General features: G+C 31.5%; 1 protein-coding gene across 2 annotated transcripts in view; it reads left to right on the forward strand.

Moving 5' to 3' along the window:
- The window catches only part of LOC118190727 (calcium/calmodulin-dependent protein kinase kinase 2-like), a 308,782-nt gene extending 292,747 nt beyond the window's left edge, over positions 1-16,035 (forward strand). For both annotated transcript variants that reach the window (XM_085817571.1, XM_085817572.1), the window contains 3 exons: positions 955-1,083; positions 2,946-3,073; positions 15,728-16,035. In XM_085817571.1, coding sequence (XP_085673697.1) covers positions 955-1,083; positions 2,946-3,073; positions 15,728-15,782 — 312 coding nt within the window. In that variant the 3' untranslated portion in view covers positions 15,783-16,035. The remainder of the gene's footprint in view (positions 1-954; positions 1,084-2,945; positions 3,074-15,727) is intronic.
- The last annotated feature ends 4,737 nt before the right edge of the window (positions 16,036-20,772 follow it).

The raw sequence follows: 20,772 nt of genomic DNA on the forward strand, positions 1-20,772 counted from the left end.
TAATTCTTTTGAAAACAAAACACAAACATGCCTAGCTATTTTCGTGCATTAAGCTGCAGAAAAATTATCATTAAACACATAAAGTAGTTTCGTTTTGTATGTTCTAAATAGGTTTTCCAACTACATCTTAGTTCATTGGATTTTCTGTTTAAAGATTCAAATTAAAATTTTTTAAAAAAAATTTCACTTAAGTTTTGTTTTTTCATTTTCGTTTTCAATTCTTTTAAAGGGATAGAATTCTCTTTATTTAAAATTTTTCTAATATTTATAATTTTTAAAAAAAAATGTCCTTGCTTTGGAGAAGGGCCAGAATTTTTGGATGAACTAATATTATAATTATAATTTAAATACATTGAAATGGTTCATGGGCTAATTCTGGATACAGAAAAGCAAGGTTTTTTGTAGAAGAGAGATTTTAATTAATTTCAAGGTTCCTCCCCCCTGATGAAGTGACATGGAGATTGATTGAATTCCTCTTCTGTTTTTGTTCATTTTCTTTTAATTTCATAATTTTTGAAAAGCGGTTTTACTTGTTTGAAATGTTTTGGTTTTAAAATTTATTGTTGCATTTCTATGATTATTTGAAATTTATTAATTATGAATTTCAATTTCTGGTGTTTGTGAAATATTAGTTCTAAATTTCTTACTTTATGTCTTTATTAATATATCAAAACTGGTATGTTCATAGATGTAAATTGTTTACAGAATATTTCATTTCTCTAGTTATAGCATTGATGACAGAAGCATAGAATTAATGATTTATTAATATTTCTTAAATTCTAAATTGCCCGAATTATTGATAACCACTTAGATTATTAGCACTCTATCAACTTAGCTGCATGTATACAAGAGCTTTTATTACAAAGCAATATATAAGTTTCAAGTTTAATTATATAGAGTTTTACTTAAAATGAACTAGAAAATATTGTATTATAAAATTATTTCTATTTGCAGGAGCATAAGTGGGTTACTAGAAATGGTCTCAGTCCTCTTCCAAGTGAACAAGAAAACTGCAAGGCAATTGAAGTAACTCAAGATGATATAGAAAAATCTATCCAGTCAGTCCCTAAATTAGGCACTTTAGTAAGTAGAGGACAATTTAATTTAAGATAAAATTTATTGTAATTATTTAAATATAATACATATTTAAAATTATAGTTTTAAATGTAGTTGTATGTATAATATGAAAATTTTTATAGAAATTTAATGAAATGCTTGCCAAAATATTTATCCTTAAAACTGATGCATACTAAATTGCTTTATTTAATTTATCTGTAAAAAAGCAGTTAAAACATAACTAGAAATTACATTACTTGAAGAAATGTATTTATATAAATCCTGTAGTGCTGTTTTTGCAAATGGAAGTAGAATGTGAACTATTATTAAAAGTATCAAATACTTTATTATAATTCTTATGGGTGTAAAGAGATATTTGAAAATTTCTAAGGTGAGAAAAAATTAAATCAAATCCAAGTAATTAAAGAAAACATACTCCAAAATAATTTAAATATATCTGAATACTGAATGATGGCATAAAATGATAAATTAGTTGTGAGCTATTTCAAATTTAAGACTGAGTTATTTGACAAAAGTTTTTATAAATTCTACATTCTTCCATATTTAAAAATAAATTAAAAAAATTAAAAATTAAAAAAAAAAAAAAAAAAAAACAGAAAAAATAGCAAACATTTCTTACACTTAAAATTTTTTTGCATGGACTTCTATTTTCTTAATTTTCTATTATTATTGAAATCTTAGAAATCAATCATTTGTCTATAAATTACTCTGTGCTGAACTTAAATAACAATGTAATCCTTTTATAAAGTGTAATTTAAAAGTATGTATTATGCATTAATGAACATTATCCCTACCCCAATTTATAAATTGTGCAGCCTTCATAAGGAAATGAATCCTCATATCTGAGTCGTTGCCCTGCACATATGCTGGATCACTCTCGGAGAGATACTTGGAGGCGAGACACAAAACAGATTTATATGTGGATGCTTTTATAGTTCTGCTGTTCTCTTTCATCTTTGCTTGCTCTGTCTACAGTTGTCTTTGTAATCTGTTATTAGAAATAATAATAATAATAATAATGTAGATACTGGTGCTAAATTCAGTTAAAATGCTTTTCTAACATTTTCCATGAAAATGGTACAAAAATTGAATGTCTGGGTACAATTAAGCAGTATGTTGTCCAAAATGAAAGATTCTGTTACCAACATTTTCTACGAAAATGTAAAAAAAAAGTTTTTTGTTGGAGATACACTCGATTTCTGTTCCAGTATGCCAGCTTAATATTCTAGTTAGTAGCTAAATAAGCATGTTTATAGTATATTAAATTATTATAAAAGATTATTACAAGGCTTAAAATATTTATTAGGCTAGTTGGGTCAATATAGTGTGGCTTATACCCGAGAATATTTCTCTCCCTTAAAACTCTTAACATATATACGGCCACACAAACAAAGGGCTATAATAGCAAAAACATAACTAGATATTATGGTATTTGGAACACTTAGAAATTGTTATTGATTTACTTTTATATATTGTGCAAAATAATAATAATAAATAAAAAATAGTGGAAAAAATATTTATCACAGGTAACCAGTGTGGGCCCAACATAGTATTATAGCTATGTCAGTCAAGTTTGATACAATAATGCATGAGAAAATGACCATCATAAGTATATTTGAGGTTAGAATCCAAACGTGTTGTCAGCTACATGTGACTAATGTAACCTCAGTGGCTCAGTGAAGTAATGGTCACATGTGCCTGACATAGCAGTATATATGTTTAGGAAAGTAAATGCTGTGGCTTATTATGTGCAAGAATATGGTATGTGTGTAGTTAAAACTGATATTTTATGCAGATACAAGTTATGTAAAGCATAATTGCACAAACGTATGCATTCTGTATAATTTTTTCCGTATTTATTATTTTAGATCCTTGTAAAGAGCATGTTAAAGAAGCATTCATTCAGCAATCCATTTAAATACAGCAATGTTTATGGCAAGAAACTTTCTGCAAGCACATCTGGAGCTTCATCCTCAGAAACATCACTTTTAGAAAAGTAAATATTTTTGCGAATGAGAATTTTTATTGTATAACAAAATATCACAGTTTCAAAATTAATCATTTACAATATGCATTTGTGCTTATTACATTATTTTTAAAATTCTTCAAATACAACTGTACCTTCCCACAATTAATATAATGTACATGGGCTGCAATCACTTGATTTTTTATATATTATAACAAAGTATACTTGTATATGATTTTAAGTTATTTATAACAAATTTATTGTGTTTAACCTAATAAACATACCTAAACACAGCTATTGTAAGAAAGAAAAATAATGACTTCAAAGAGTTCAGCTAGTGTATTTTCATGGGTACAGCTAGTAATTATTAATAAGAGGTGAAGAACTGTGTTTATTTATTTTAAATCACTTAGTTTGTTAATCAGTAACATATTGTTTAAGTTTCAAAGAAAAATATCTTATGTTTAGCCAAATGGCAACACAGTGGTGTGTGGAAGACAAAAATATTTTATTTCAAGCAGTGGCAACACATTGCTTTTAAACTGCTGAATGTGCGATTAATTTCAAAGACAAATATCTAGTGCTTTGCCAAGTGGCAGCTTATTTCTTTTAAATTGTGTAGTTTTCTGATCAAATTTGAAACAATATAGTACAGTCAAAAGTCGTTAATTCGGACCTCAAAGCTAAAAACTTTCTGCGCATGTGTTGTGTTGACGCATGCACATAGGCGTTTACGCGTGCACGTAAGTCCTTTACGGCTGCGAATATGCATGTGCGCATAACAAGTTTACACATGCATGTTTAATGTATAATGGACGGTATAAGCTAAGCTAAAATTATCTAATTCAGTTAATGTTGCAGATTGCGTTGTTCCTTAATCTTCGAATTGGAGCCGGCTTATTATTTTTTGCAGACTGTTAGAGCAATTTTATAAAAGTAAGCTTGAACTTTCGATTATGTCAAATAGAATTTCCGATAGTACCAGTTTCTACCCGATTGAGGCAACCCATTAATACTTTTCTTCAATTTGCATACTTTTCCTTCTCCAATCAGTTTTTCATAACCAGGTGAAGGAGTCATATACACATCCTTGTTTAAGTCACTGTACAAGTATGCTGTTTTTACATCATAAAATTTAACAGTAAGATTTAATTTAACTGAAAGTGCAAGCAATAATCTAAAACATTCAATGTTAACTACTGGTGAATATGATTCGGTATGATCCTTATTTTTTATTTGATTAAACCCAGCCGCTACTAATCGCGCTTTATATTCTACTTCTCCAGAGTCTCCTTCCTTCAAAGTATACACCCACTTACTTTTTACTAATTTTTGTTTTTTCAGGCCTCTCTACTATTTCCCACACTTCGTGTTTATGTAATGAATCTAATTCATTTTCCATTACGGATTTCCAGTCATACCAATTAGCACTTTGTTTTGCTTCTGAAAAATCATTCGGAACATGTCTGATTATACTTGAGGCTAGTTGTTTTGATTTGAGCCTCTCGGATGGTCTTAATGGTATTTCATTTCCATATTTATTACTTTTTCCATAGCTATCAGATGTTTGGACTTTATTCCCCCTGTTTGAAATTAATCAATTTCTTTACTTATTTAATGACTTCGAATGAATGGTAATATATTTGGGAGAGAAAACCTTTTTAATTAACAACGAACTTATTTATTTAGCATTCCAAACATTACAAAAAGAATACCATTCCATGCGTTATCATGCTCAAAGTAATATATAACAAAACATCACTGCTGCCACAAAAAATCTACATTATAATGAACATATTAAATTATTGTGTATTAACTGAGTTCGTGCACATTCCTGAACATCCTCCCACCTTGCAATTTTAGGAAATTGCAACATATTCTCTACTCAGTTCATCAGTTTCTAGTTTTGATTCTTCAGAGAGAGGCCATTTATGCGGCTCTTTTTTAAGCCAATCCAGCCACTTCCACCATCTGCTCTGTAGCAACATTTTGGCATCACACCCTCTAGAGGAAAGAGTTGCTTGAGTTTGGTACATAATGCCAGTCGTCCGGATTTGTGCATCTCCTTATTTCAGCTACATGATTTGTCACCAAAACACTCCAGTGAGAGTCTTTTTTGATTCACGTCAGAACTTCAGACTCCAAAGGTACACTTGGCACTTTGTCAATTTAAGAACGTCAGTGACTTGACGATACAGCCGAGTAGCTATAAGTGCTCCAAGCAACTCTAATCTAGGAATAGTTACTTCTTTGGAAGGCGCTACTCTTGATTTAAATAATACCAATTGTACTGAAGTTTTGCCCTCAAAATATGCACGCAAGAAAATGCATGCTGCATAAAATGCCTTACTAGCATCACTAAAACAATGTAAGAGAGATAGAGAAGTCATCGAAAGGTCCAATCACAAGTCTTCTTGAAATTTTACAATAATTCAAGAAGTGTAGTTTTTTTAGCCAAGCCTGAAATTCTCTTTTTATACCCTGTGGAAGATTTTCATCCCAAAAACGTTTCATCTTCCATGTTTTTTGCAGAATACGTTTTGGAATTAACATAGTTGGACTTGTAAATCCGATGGGGTCGAATATCCCCTGTGAGACTGACAGAAGAGATCGTTTCGTGTGAGCACTCTCCGAAAATGTCAAAGGGGTTAAATTGCAATAGATTTCATCATTCTGTGTCCCATGAGAGTCCCACAATTGGAATGACCTTCTGATAGGAAGTCATGCTTCTATCTTTGAATGGTGCAGCAGTCCACCCTCTAAGGTCAAAACCTCCTGAAGACATTAGAGTTTGGGACTCTTCTTTGAACTTGACTACTTCTTCTTCAGTTTCGAAACTAGCTATACAATTGTCGACATAAAAGGATTTCTTCAATCTAAGTGCCGTTCCTCTTAAATCTTGTGGAGCATTATCCAAATGGTAATAAATCGTTCCTCCCAACAGCAATGGACTCGAAGAAATTCCGAACACGACACGAACAGTGTCTATAGGTAACGATCTCGGTTTTGTTTGAATCTTTCCACCACAGGAATTTCAAAAAGTCTCTGTCTCTGACACACAAACTGATTTGTAAGAAAGCTTTTCTTATATCGGCAGTAACACCAATTGCATGTTGCCGGAATTGTATCAAAAGTTTTGGAAGCATTTCTTTTAAATTCGGCCCTTTTTCGAGGCAAGCATTCAAGGAATTCCCATTTTCATCCTTCAGTGATGCATCAAATACAGGTCGCACTTTCGTAGTCAGACTGGAATCTTTGATTACTGCTTGATGAGATAAATAGTGACCAGTATCACTATTATTCGGAGCTATTGCAATTACACCTTCCTCGAGCCAGCCTTTAATAATACCATCATATTCTTCGAAAAATCCCATCTTCTGCAGTCTTCGTGTATTGGCGAAAAGTCTTTTTTCCGCTTTATCTTTATTATCTTCAAGAATTCGATGACTATAATGTTCTCTAGGAAAATTTGATCGTTTCATTGTCTAAATTTTCCTTAGTCTTCACTTCCGCCGGATCTTTTATGCCAATTGTCTCTAAATTCCATAGTTCTGCGAGATCCAAATAACAAAGTCCGACGGTACCAAGCAAGGTATTATGACTTTGCACTGGGCCTTGTAGGGTCCAATCCAATTTTGTTTTGATGGCAATAAGGTTTTTGTCAATTGGAATGATATTATTCGTCAACTGTCTGGAATAGTCGGCTCCTATTAACAATCCGATATCTGGTGTATCTCTACCAGAATCGCTGATTTTGATTTTATGTTCTCGAAGTGAGGAACATGTATGTTTGAATTTCACTCTAGGAATGTATCCACAAATTTTGTCTTTATCTAAAACCGATAATTTGTATTTGAATTTATTTTCCGTTCCTTGTATTTCAATATCAAAAATACCATGGACCTGAGATTCAGTTTCAACTCCAGCAAACAAATTGTGGCTCAAAGTGAATGAGACTAAATCTAGTCTCTTTATTATGTCTTTCCGTAAGTAAGATCTTTGTGACCCACTGTCAAAAAGCGTTCTCACAATCTCATTTTTTCCATTATAGAGAATCTTCACCATAATAGTTTGGAGAAGAGTTGTTTGCAGTTTTTGGTTAGACAATAAAGTCTCACTCGTTTCGTTAGCTGCTTTAGGTGCTTCCTTTTTTGAACTTTTAGAACGTTTTAGTTCTCTGCACATCACCGTTTGTTGCAAACTAGGCATTTCACAGAACTTTTACCCTTTTCGGCAGCATGCCCAATTTTTAGGCAGTTAAAACAAGCTTTTTTCTTTCTTAGTAAATTTTTCTTATCTTCCAATGAAAGGCTGTGTAGCTTAAAGCACTCATAAGAATTATGTGTTTCCTTGTCACACCAAACACAAAAATTAAGCTATTTCTTCTTTGAATCTCCTGCATAAATGCAAGCTGCTGTGGCTGGAACCGAGTCCAATTTGTCTGGAGCAGAAAAACTTGTACGGGCCAACTGAAGATGCTCTTCACTTTCAACTTCAATTCGGAGAAAATCCAATAAATTTTCCAAATTTTCAGTGTGTGCCACACTTTCCTTACGCTGGCGAGATCGCTCCCATGCCCTCAGAATTTCTTCAGGTAGTGAAGACTCTACAAGGGGATACAGCATAGCTGCATAAATCTCAAATTTTACCCCCGTCTCCAAAGCTCTAAGTTGCGTCTCTAACTTATCATATAAGTTGGATAGAATCATATTTTCTTTTTTGCTAGCTTGAGCCAAAACCAACTTTAATAATTCGCGAACATAGATTTCTACATGTAATTCGTCGTGCGCAAATCGAGATTTTAGCTGCTTGATAGCTTCTTTATAATTAGCGCCTGAGGGAGGATAACTATCTATGAGCTCTCTCGCTGGGGATCCAACGACCGTTACCTGCAGTAGGTACTGAAATTTATCATCGTCATCTATATTTACATCTTCGTCGATCTTCTTAAACTGTCCCCAAAATCCTAACCAATTTCGGGTCTCTCCATTGAATTTTTGAAGCTCCAACTTTGGTAATTTAAAGTTCCTTTTCGTGGAATTTTCTAAATTTCCAGGTGAAATTACAAGAGTGGAGTTCACCATTTTGTTTTCTTCTTTTGTTTTTAAACTGATATATTTATTACGATATGTTTCATTTGTGTCAAAATCAGCTAAATATTCACTTTCGTTTTGACCTTCCAATAAAAGTTCGGAAATTTGTGATTGAACTTCATATAATCTGTTGAATTTTCCTTCCAACTGTAAGCTCAATACTTGGAGTTGATTAACTTCCACGTCAGGCTTTAGAATTTCAGCAACTAGAGCTTTGGCAGTAATTGTAAACGATTGCCGTAGTGGCTTACGCTTTTTTAATAAAATTTCCATGATTTTAAATTCAATATGTCGAATATATTCAAATAATAAAGGATGTAATCAAATAAATCATAAACTCACTTGATAAATTCCAATACGAAATCGATGTTTCGTTTTCAAACCGTTGTTTTGTTTTCTTCAAATAGCCATTTCGTCCTGTCACCGGACGCCAGTTGTTTGAAATTAATCAATTTCTTTACTTATTTAATAACTTCGGATGAATGGTAATATATTTGGGAGAGAAAACCTTTTTAATTAACAACGAACTTATTTATTTAGCATTCCAAACATTACAAAAAGAATACCATTCCATGCGTTATCATGCTCAAAGTAATATATAACAAAACATCACTGCTGCCATAAAAAATCTACATTATAATGAACATATTAAATTATTGTGTATTAACTGAGTTCGTGCACGTTTCTGAACACCCCCTCTCATCAACCCCGCTACAACGGCTCATGTCGGCGATTTCGAAATTCGATGAGTCATCATATTCGCTTGCTTGAGTATTTTCCGTAACAACCAATTCGAGGTGTGGTTTTTGATCTACTTCGTTTCCCTTTCCTTTTAATTCTTCAATATCCCAAGTTTCTAAGGTTTTATTTTTCCCCATTTAATTACTACCTTTTAAAGATTCGTTAAATTTAACTGATCGTACTTCAATTATTTTATTACTTGCTATATCATAAATACGATATCCTTTTCTTTCTCTAGCATATCCTAACGTTATCCCTCTTTTCCCTGGTATGTCAAATTTGTTTCGCATTACTTTCGGAATGTGAAAGTAACTCTAAATGATATACCACATATTGCTAAATCCCTAAAATCAGCTCCCACGAAAGCAATTAAGCTACTACATAAATTTGTGTTTGGACAAGAAGGCGACCGTGCAGATCGCAAACGACTTCGTGAATTCACAGGACTAGATAATCTCTTTTCACACTGCTGAAGTTAAGGAACGTTTATTAAATATTTTCACTCTGGCTGATCTAATTTCGATTCTTAATGTTCTAAATTTAGAATCTGCCATTTCCACTGATTAATATTATACTACAATTGAGAATGCTTTAACTAATTTCGATTTGCTATTGGAAACTGCTATTTCTGATCCTGATTCTGACAACGAATTAGAAAAAGCAGAACCAAAATTAATTGCCGAAAATCAAACAGATCTTGAAACCACTACGCAGTCAGTTACGTGTTCGACCTTGGCAGCTAGCCAAAACGCACAGATTTCCAGCTCGGGTATTTGTTTACATAAACATCGAACGCCTGTCACACATCCAAACCTTTTTAGATAGTTTAATTTGAGTTTTTTATCAGTCCAAATTTCTAAAGGAATTTTTTCTTTTCCTTTCCGGGGTGTTAAATTTGATACTTGAGTACTAAAATTAATTGCTTCTGCCCAGAATTTTACCGGAAGCTCACTGTCAAATAGTAATGTGCTAGCTCTTTTTAAAAGAACTGTTTACCTGTTCAGCTTTCCCATTACTCTCACTGTTATATGGAATTGTTTTTTCATGAAAAATACCTAAATTAACAAGATAATTATCTAATTGTTGATTTACAAATTCTAAACCATTGTCTGTTCTCAAACGTTTAATTCTTTTACCAGTTAAATTTTCATACTTAGCTTTAAATTTACAAAATGCGTCAAATACTTCACTTTTACTTTTAAGAAAATAAGTAAAATACATTCCAGAAAAATCATCCTTTAAGATCATGAAATATTTAGACCCACCAATTGATTCAGTTTGAACAGGGCCACATAGATCCAAATGAATTAATTCTAAAATTTCTGAACTCTGATTAATGTCAATATTTGGATGACTTTTACTAGTTATTTTACTTATGTCACAAGTTTCACACTTAAAATCACTTACATCATTAATATCAATGTATTCTTGCATTTTAAGCATATATTTTGGATTTAAATGGCACAATCTACTATGCCAAAGTTCATAATTATTACCAGCACAATCATTAGCAATGCAAGATTCAGAATTATGATATGGTTCTAAATTAACTTCAAGCCTACCGTTATTCTTAAATGCTTTAAAAAGTAATTCATTACACCTACTAAAAACTAATACAGAATTATTCCTTGATTCAATTTTACATCCTTTATCCATTAAGGCAGTGAGTAACAATAAGTTATTTCTTAAATCAGGAATATAACTAACATTACTAATAGTTAAATTAATAAAACTAGAATTCTTTGTATTTATAGTTTTTGCTTTAACAGTACCAATACCTTCTGAAAATATTTTTGAATGTTTACCTGCCTGGTAAATCTCCCACACCCCTGGTGTAATATTCTGAAACCAAAAGAAGTCTTTTGCAACGTGTCCAGTTGCACCACTATCCAGCAACCAAATTTTATCACATTCATAATTTTTTCCACGCATAAGTTGAAGAGCAAAAACACTTTCTCTTTCATCAGAATGAGATGAAATGTTCACACTTGTAGGTTGTGACTTATTTCTTTCCTTGTTACCTTTGGATAACTCACTTTTTGGATTCTTGTTTCTGTAATAGCAGTCCTTCGCGATGTGACCAGGCCGTCGGCAAATGTAACAAATTCTTGGCTTATAGTTTTTATTCCTTCTTGATATGAATGCCTCTGCCTTGTTTTCAGGTCGTTTCCCGTTCGTTGAATTGTGAACGGACCCTTCCTCATGGAGTATTTCGAGTGCTTCATCAATTGTTTTTTCACGCTAAGTTTTTACAATTTCCCTAATTCGAGAGAATTTTCCACGAAGTCCACGGACTGTGTAAAACACCATAGTTCCCGAAGAGATACAGTAAGACCCCGCTTAACGCGGGGGATACGTTCCATCAAAGTAGAGCGTAATGCAAAACAGCGCTAAACGAGGCTATCTTTACATGTAAATATTGCGGTTAGGGAAGATGGCTAGGAAATTGGTTAGGTATTAAATTTAAAAAGTATGTTTTTTTAATAAAAATAAAACCAAACATTTATTTCTTAAAGCCCAAATTAATACCACATTATTATTTCTTGCAAAAATAAAAACAAAATATAAATAACAAAACGAATATTCTTAAAAAAAACAAATAAAATTCTAAGTCAGTCATATTTAGTTAGCCTTCCGTGTTTTCAGTGTTCTGCCTTTTTGTGACAAAAGCATCTAATGTTGTTTGCCTTTTTCTTTTGCGTTGTTCTCTTAAAAGTTCTTCATAAACGGATAGAGCATCTCTAACACCACGCCTTACTTTTTTGAGCTCCTGTCAAAATTCGGATCATTTTCAATGAATTGATCCATTATTTCAGTTATGGTAGACAAACTCCTTTTTACAAACACCATCGAAAGTTCTTTTTGCTCTTTTTCTGAATCACTGCCGTCAACATTTTTGTTTTCTTCTTGTTCAGTTAATTCCTCGAGCTCATCATTAGAAAGACTAGCCGCTGCTTCCTGAATTATTTCTTCGACATCTTCCACATTTACCCCTTCAAAATATGTCTGTACAATACCGCACCAAACAAGAAATACAAGTACACTCTTTCGGATATGTATTTGAAACCTATCGCTGCATAATATTTCGGGGAATCCCCGTATGCTGCGAGCGATTTCGTGGAATCCCCGGGTTGAAATAAAAGAGCGCTAAACCGAAACAGCATTAAGCGGGATCTTACTGTACATCTAGTCCTAGCAATTGGCACTTAGTTGCTATTCCTCTCGCTCTTGCGATATAATCATTAGCCGACTCATGCAACTTCATTTCTAAATTTTTTAACTCATTACCAGCATCTATTTTTCGATCTTCGGCTTGTCCCGTAAATGTTGACTTTTTTTTTTCTGAAAGAATTTTTGCATTCTATTCTGTGGAGAACTGCAGCGCCTGTTGATCCGATAGTGAAAGTTTTATATATGCTACGGCGTCAGCGTTTTTCTCATTCCACAATCTTTCATTTTTCTCGTCTAAGTTTTCTGGTTTTACTGTCGAAATTACCGAGTCAAGTCTTTTCAGTGATAAGGCAGCTTTAATTTTCAATGCCCAAATAAAATAGTTCTCTCCAGTTAATTCGGGAATGTTCCACTTCTCCATTTTTGGCTTCCATTAAGACAGTTTCGGTTTCAACTTGGTATTTTATATCCAATTCTTCTTGACAAAACCACGGAGCTGCAATCATTTGTTGTTCAGAGACCAATATTTAGAGTAAAGAAGCCATCGTGGGACAACACACTTTATTTACACGAATAATGAATAAAAAGATCACACAGGAAATCATACTGACCTTCACACAGCAAATAACATATCGCCATCTCCATACAGATGTGTCGGGAGAAGAGACAGCTGCGCCATCATAATTAATACGCATGTGCATAAGGAAAAAAGTTTGCTCGCCTCTACCCAACACTTTTAAAAGTATTGAAAAAATACAAAAAATAAAATCTAGAAATTATTTATGAAGGCATATTTAATTTTTAATTAATTACATTTATTTATATATTTTTTAAGTAAAAATACACCTGAAAGAATAATGAATAACTGATATTTTCAATAAAGTAAATCTATTAATAAACTAATTAAATTTTTATAGTTCAATACTAATTATGCAAAACAACAGTGAATTCTCAATTAAGAATAGATTTTGATTTCCCCACGTTTGAAGGATTCATGACACTAAAAAGCTGTTGCTGTTTGAGACATCAGTTTCATTTCAAAAGTATTTGATTTCTATGGAACCTGTATAAAAATTTTAGTTTAGTATATTTTTACTAAATGATATCACTTAACCAAAATTCTTGTAGTAACTTATTTGATCCATTTCATGAAGTAATTTTTTACTCAAGATAAATTTAGGGGGGGGAGAATGCCGCAGCGCGCAATGAATTGGAAGTTAATCTGTCAGCACTATCCTTATCTTCAGGGCAGATGTTTTTATTTTATTTGGCTTATAATTCCTTACTAAATGTAGTATTTCATCTCGATGTACTCCGTCTTTGATATGATTTAAATCAAGTTCGTCATTATAATTCGCTTCCGATAGTGAAGAAAGTGACACAGAGGTTATTGAAAACGAAAAAATTTCGATTGACAAATTAGTCGGTATTCTCGACACAGCAATTATAGGACTTGAACAGCGGAACTTTGTAACTAAACAAGAAATTATGTCTGTTTAATAGAATTAAAGAGAAAGTATTATCACATGAAACAAAGCAACTTAAATAACTTACATTGAAAGAAATGTTTAATAAAGTAAACAAATAAATGTTAAGCTTTTTCTTTTGTAAATTTTGATACCCTTTAGATCATAATTGTTCTTTATTTCATAAATTATAGTTTCATATTTTTAATTTTGTAATTTCTGCATGCCATCTTACCAGATTTAAACTGATTATCTATAATCCAGAAAAATCGATAATACGGGATCGCCGAAGTCCCGACGAGTCCGGATTAATGACTTTTGACTGTAATGTATTTTTAGCATTTGACACTTGCAAATTATTTGTTGGAAAATTCTTTAGGTGTACTGTATATAACAACATTACAGGGCCCAGGTTCGAATCCTGGAAAAGGCATGGATGTTTGTAAATGTATAGTGTCGGTGCAAGATGGTGGCATTTTTAATATGTGGTGAGCCAAATGTCCTCTCCTGTGGTTTGGTTGGAGACCCTCGAACCCATCCCCCAGGGTGCTCTTCATCAAAATTGGGGGGGGGGGTGGAACTGAGCTAAATCATACTATCACCTGTAAGGTGCTCAAGGCTGTTGCCAATGGCAGACGTAATCTTGCGCTCCTTGCCATGAGGAATTTCGTGGCTTCGGCTAATGTTACCATCAGACAAGTGAGCATAAATAACAAATCACAAATGAATATACTTGAATGATATTTAAGGAGAAAACTAAACATAAAATTTTTCTAATTAATTTTTAATGAAGCCTGAGGCAAACCAAAAATTAAATCAAAAATTCCAAATTTTGAAATTTAAATACTTGCTCAGTTTTTATTACACAGATATGAAACCTTTTGGTTCACTCTTAATACCAAGTTTAAATTGTTCCTAAATATTATTATAGGTACCAGTGGAATGTGTAAAAAGTTAGATATTATACAGTACAAAGTCTTTAATCCGGACTCATCGGGACTTGAGCGATTCCGGATTAGGGGTTTTTCCAGATTATAGATAATCAATTTAAATCTGGTAAGATGTCATGCAGAAATTATAAAATTAAAAATATGAAACTGTAATTTATGAAAGAAAGAGCAATTATGATCTAAAGGGTATCAAAATTTACAAAAAAAAAAAAGCTTAATATTTATTTGTTTACTTTATTAAACATTTCTTTCAATGTAAGTTGTTTAAGTTGCTTCGTTTTTTGTGCTAATACTTTCTCTTTAATTCTATAAACAGACATAATTTCTTGTTCAGTTCCACTGTTCAAGTCCTGTAACTGCTGTGTAGAGAATACCGACTAACTTGACTATCCAAATTTTTTCATTTTCAATAACCTCTCTGTCACTTTCTTCACTATCGGAAGTGGTACATCGAAACATGCTTTCACTTTGTAGATGCTCTGGCAGCTCCAGAATCGGAAACTCTTTTTGACATAATCGAAAGTTCAAGCATACTTTTTATAAAACTGCGATAACAGTCTGTAAAAAATAATAAGCCGGATCCAATTAGAAGATTTAAGGAACAATGCAATCTGCAACATTAACTGAAATAGATAATTAGATAATTTTAGCCTGGCTTATACCATCCGTTATACATTAAAAGTGCATGTGTAAACGCGTAGCTTTCTTTGAGGTCCGGATTATAGATCATTCCGGATTATGGATGTCTTGATTAAAGACTTTGTACTGCGATTATTTTTAATTTTAAAATATTAAAAAAAGCATATTTATATCACTTAAGATATTATAATTGGAATTATACTGCCTGTAACCAACAGTTACAAAAATTAAGGCTATGCAAGGATTTTGTGAGCACTGAGTACTTTTCCACAATTTATCATTTTGTGCAATCAGTAACAATCTGTAATTAAATTACTTTGTTGCAAAGATGAAGTATTGGGGAAGGGGAAGGTAAAGTAATATAACCTGATGATTGGAAAAATATGAATTTTATTCTTATAAGTACATTTAACTTGTTTAAATAAAATGTGATATACTTTTTCTATAATTTTAATATTATTTAGATTATATATATGCTATTTAAGTGAAATTGAAATAGGATAATCTTATTTTCTCATGAAATTAGTCATAATGTGCAGATACTAGAAGTTATTTTTAAAAGTAATACTATGTATTGTCTTCTTTCAAAAAAAAAAAAAAAAAAATCACTTTTTTGCTTTCCAGGAAAGCTTTGCCTGCCTTACCAGAAGTGAGCAGCACAAGTGTGGAAGAGCAATGACATATTCTATAATCTAAATAATTGCTTTACTTTTCTTGTAAAGATTTAAGCTTTTGTACAAATGTTGCATATTATAAGTTAATATTTCATTATAAGATCAATACTAAATATAATATAATATATATAAAGTTGATAAAATTGTAGCTTAGCTTTCTATAAAAGATTTCATATATCTTCTCACTAATCTTTTGAAGTCAGTCTTATGCTTAAACTTTCAACTTGAATCTATTTTAATAAAATATTTTCATCTCTATTATCTATTTTTATTCACAAAAGTTTGATCAATTAGATTTGAAAGAATATATTCTTTTAAAGTTGTGAATAATATATATATATATAGTCTAAACCTGTGCTAACATAGTGACCAACTTTCCCATATACTTTTTCCATTATGTTTCAAAATCCTTAGTACTTGAAGTCATTATTCCAGAAATACATTTTGACATTAACCAACACTAATATTGAAAGTATAAAATATATTCAAATCCTGACAATATATAATTAGGGCTGGCAGCAGAAGGTGGCTGGCAGTGTGGCTGCACCAGACGACACAATGTAGAGGTGGCAAAATATTTAGAATTTAGTAATGAACCAAGTAGCAGACTTTGCAACATACGGCATGAAATCTAGTGCCAGCTGTGCATATTCTGATAATTTCTGATATAACTACTTTCTTATGTGATGTTCAAAATTACTGCTATATGTTTAAGGAAAACTGACATTTAAGCAGACTGTGACTTTGTGATTGATGAAGTACTCATCAGACACAAAGGTGTAATCTTTCATAAATGATAACACTCAACTTCAAACTGTTTTGATAATTTCTGAAAAATTACTGACTTTTTTTATGGGAAAAAGAGTATTTCTGTAGAGTATTTTCATGATCTTTTCCCAATATACTATGATTATATTCATTCATTACAAAATATCTGTATACCTCAAATGTTTGATCATATTAAAAGTATTGCAAAACTTTTTTTACTAAAAAAAAATAGAATTTTATCCCTGCAGGATAAATGTATTCTCAAACAGATTACAAGAAGTCTAAAAAATACATAAAAAGATGGCAATTATACAAAATAATTGCCTTTTCATCCCCCCTCTTTCTTTTTTTGCTTAAAAAAGTAGAACTTTTGCAAATAACTAATATTTAGCAACTCAGAAAAAAAAAAGCAAGCAGATGTTTTGAAGATGATATGAATTATTCAAATTTGATTTCATAATTAAGTAGAAACAGCAGTTTATTTCAAAATGTCAAAGTAATCCTTGCAAATGAAAATAATGTGAGAGAACATATCTATTTCATTTTATATCAAACATAAGTACAGAAAAGTAAAATCATGTAAAATTTTTCAAAGGAGGTAGAAAGCTCTAACCAAGATAAATGGAAGGGAAAGGGACATTTCATTTATTTTTAATGACTTGAGATTTGAAATGTGTTAATCTATTCACATTGGATTCTCAAATAATTAATACTACTTGCTTATATATAGTATTAAAATAAATTTTTGCATATTTTTTAGTTTGTTCGATACATATCTTGCATAAGAAAGTGGATTTGCATTTATGCTACAAACTTTATTTGCATACTATTTCTTCCAATTTTAAGACAGAAAGAGCCAACAATAGAAAGGCTTCCAAATATTCATTTTGCAATGAATATTCATAAATGCAAAACAACCAGCCAGACTGCTGCATTCTTCCAATCTAGTTAGAGAGCTACATATATCAATGTTACACATAACCGTAGCAGAAATCACCCCATATTTAAAGAGACATATTAAAATCATATTTAAAGAGACACATACCCCATATTTAAAGAGATTTGCCACCACACTATAGCAAAATTCAAAGCAGGTAAAATAATTGGTTGAAAAGAAATGACAGTATCGAAAACAATATTCTGATACAGGTCAAAGACCTGGGTACCAATTTAAACCTGGAGATCGAGTTTGGATTTCTAAGCACCCTGTGAGCAAATCTGTTGAACAGAAAACACCTAAGTACATCAGCTCTTACATTATTATGACTCAGACTCTCATGGTAACCAACTACCTATGCTGTTTCAAACTTAAAGTAAGACAAATACTCAAATAGGTGTTTATCATTCCTCGGCCTCAAGACCTTGTTTTGACTCAAATTCATCACCTCTTCAAGCTCTTTGCAGACGAGGATGTCCCAATAAACCTACGACTGGTTCCTTATTGAGACCACGTTGGAGCCAGAAGGGGAAGCTGTAACAAATCAAAACAAAAACTATTAACTTTTCTTCCCTTATTTTGAACTCGCTGGAGGGACTGCTCTTCTAAAAGTTTGGATTTGGATTGGGCTGCCCTTGAAGGATAGCCAAGAAAACAATTGAATAGTTAACTTCAGAGGTTCCATGATATAACACTATGTAAACTACTTGAGCTATAAACATTATGCTTGTAATTCTTTTATATTATATTTAAAAGAAAATATTTTAAAAATCATTCTGCTGAGTGTTTATTTGTTTGAACTTAAAAAACGAACCTTCCTGTTATATTATATATTTATGTATTTTGTACCACTCTTTGCTGGTGGACTGCACACTATACTAAAATCAGGCTGGTGAACCACAAGCTGTACTGGTGCCATTTTTATTCTTACACATACATTACTTTAAAATCAGTGAGTGGTAACAAATGCAAAGCAAACAGATACATTAAGAGTTTTAATATTCCCATCTCAGATAAAATAAATGGAAACTAGTAATAGGTATTGGATTAATATTTCAGATATTAATAGCCAGAAATTTGAAGCATGCAAAGAATCATCATCAATAAGAGCATTAATGAAACAGTACAACCTTAATGAAATGAATAAATGATTATCCACACCCAGAAACAAACTTTAAAATCAATACAATTTTCTATAAAATAGTTTCAAAATTACAGAAGCAATAAAAAATTGAAATAAGGCATGCTTCAACATCGAAATTATAATCTATTCTAGACATTTGGACACCCATTCTTAAAAATAAAATAACTCAGTCATAGGAAGTGATAATTATTGAAATGCAACCACTGATAAACTCTGAATGGAAGAGAGTTGAAACAAAAGGAGATGAAAGAACGGGTGACACAAGACACCATTTAGGTTCCCAGGTCAAGGAACAGGCTATCAGCTCTAGAACTAATTTTACTGTTTTGGGCATGAAACACAACAGAAATGAGTGAATATTTATAATAAATTTGTTGAGAAATAAAATATTAATCTTATTATTGCAAACTACAAATTATATCACATTCAAATATAAGTAAATTATTTTTAAGTTCTTATGTTGGTGACATGAAAATGCAATGATGTATTTCATTATAGAAAATTTTTAATTTATTATTTAATAATTATATTTTAAAATCAAAGCAAATTTTAATATTCATAAAAGACAAGTATAGACAATAAAAAGGGAAAACACCTTGGTAGGAAAAAAAGTAAGTTTAGCATTACTTACTTCTTACTGGTTACAAAAATGCACTTTAAACTAACTTTAATGTTTTTATTTATTTCTAAAAAATAGAAATAAAAGAAAAGAAAGAATGGAAATCGCTATTGTTCTCCCATCCAAAGGTTTTCTTTTCTTCAGATCATTCTTGAAAAATACGAGCAAAATCGGTTGATTGCACATATTTTTTTTTGCCATGAAAACCGATATAAAATTTGCAGAGCCAAATGTATTCAAATTAAAATAATACATGGCAATTAATAACACAAAAATTACAAAATATTTTCCGAATTTTAAAACACGACCGTGCGTGTGTCATAACTTTTATGAAAAAGCTGCCACATAGCCAAAAGCCCAGTTAAAAAAAAAATTCATATGACTTCCTGTTGGCACATTCCATGATGTGGGGAAGGGTAGAAAGGAGGAATAGAAATGACCTTGAGACATCTCAGCTTCGATATGTGAAAAATGTGCATTAAAAACTTAATTTGTTGTAAATTTTGCGCATGCGTGCGTGCTGGAAGGTTAATCTCGTGGATTTTAGCTGTGAGAGTATAGATCCTAAAAAAAACTGGAAATGAACTAATTAATAAAACACATTTTAATACAGGGAACTTCATGCAGTTCTCCCCTTTTCTAATCTTTTTTAGACTACATTTTTCATGAAAAACTACCAGTTCAGCTTGATGAAATTAATTAAATAATGACTTTTAATAGTCAACTGCATAAATTTAATTTTCAGTTTTTTAATACTTAAATTTCCATCCTGCTTTTTTAGCAAAAAATTAATTAATTCAAAAATATGAAATACAGAGGTAAAAATATTCTTCATTCCTTCTTGTGCACACATTGCATGACAATATTTCTATGACCCACTGATATTTCTATGTTTTTTATGACAATATTTTCTATGACAATGTTTTAAAATTGCAATGTTTTTGAACCGCTTTATTTTTTATGATGATACCACAATATTTTAGAACTGCAATGTTTTCTCCTTAGTTTTTTCCTCTCATGACATTTTGGCCTTGTACTGCTTTCTCTGTGATGTTTTTGCCTGTAATCCTGTTCATGTACATTTTGATAAATATGTAGTAAAATTTTTAATTTAGTTAAAAAAATTTCTCTTGTTAAAAAAAAAAATCCAGCACATCAACTGCTTTCATATTGTTCATTTGGCCATTGTGCAATCAGAGTTTGAGACCAGTGCACTAGATCATCAAATCATCAGCAGAAAACAGTTTAAAAGAACATATCTTTCTCTGCTGGTCATAGACCGTTTTATTAGAACAGCAAATATTTGAAATGGCTGAACTGAATGAAGTCATCAGGACTCTCCAGGCACTGCTAATATATATTTTGAATTCATTAAACATCTGGGTTAAATTCTTCATAAGTTCCGCTTAATCTTTACAACTGAAGTTGGAGAGAGCAAACATTTGGAGTGAAGTTATCATTGTACCACTTAAAAAAATAATAAATAAATAAAGGTTTTAAGTTTCAAGTTTTATTAATATGATTTAA

This window comes from Stegodyphus dumicola, chromosome 5, assembly GCF_044657685.1.
Source record: "Stegodyphus dumicola isolate Sdum_Otavi_A_Nest chromosome 5, ASM4465768v1".
Lineage (NCBI taxonomy): Eukaryota > Metazoa > Arthropoda > Arachnida > Araneae > Eresidae > Stegodyphus > Stegodyphus dumicola.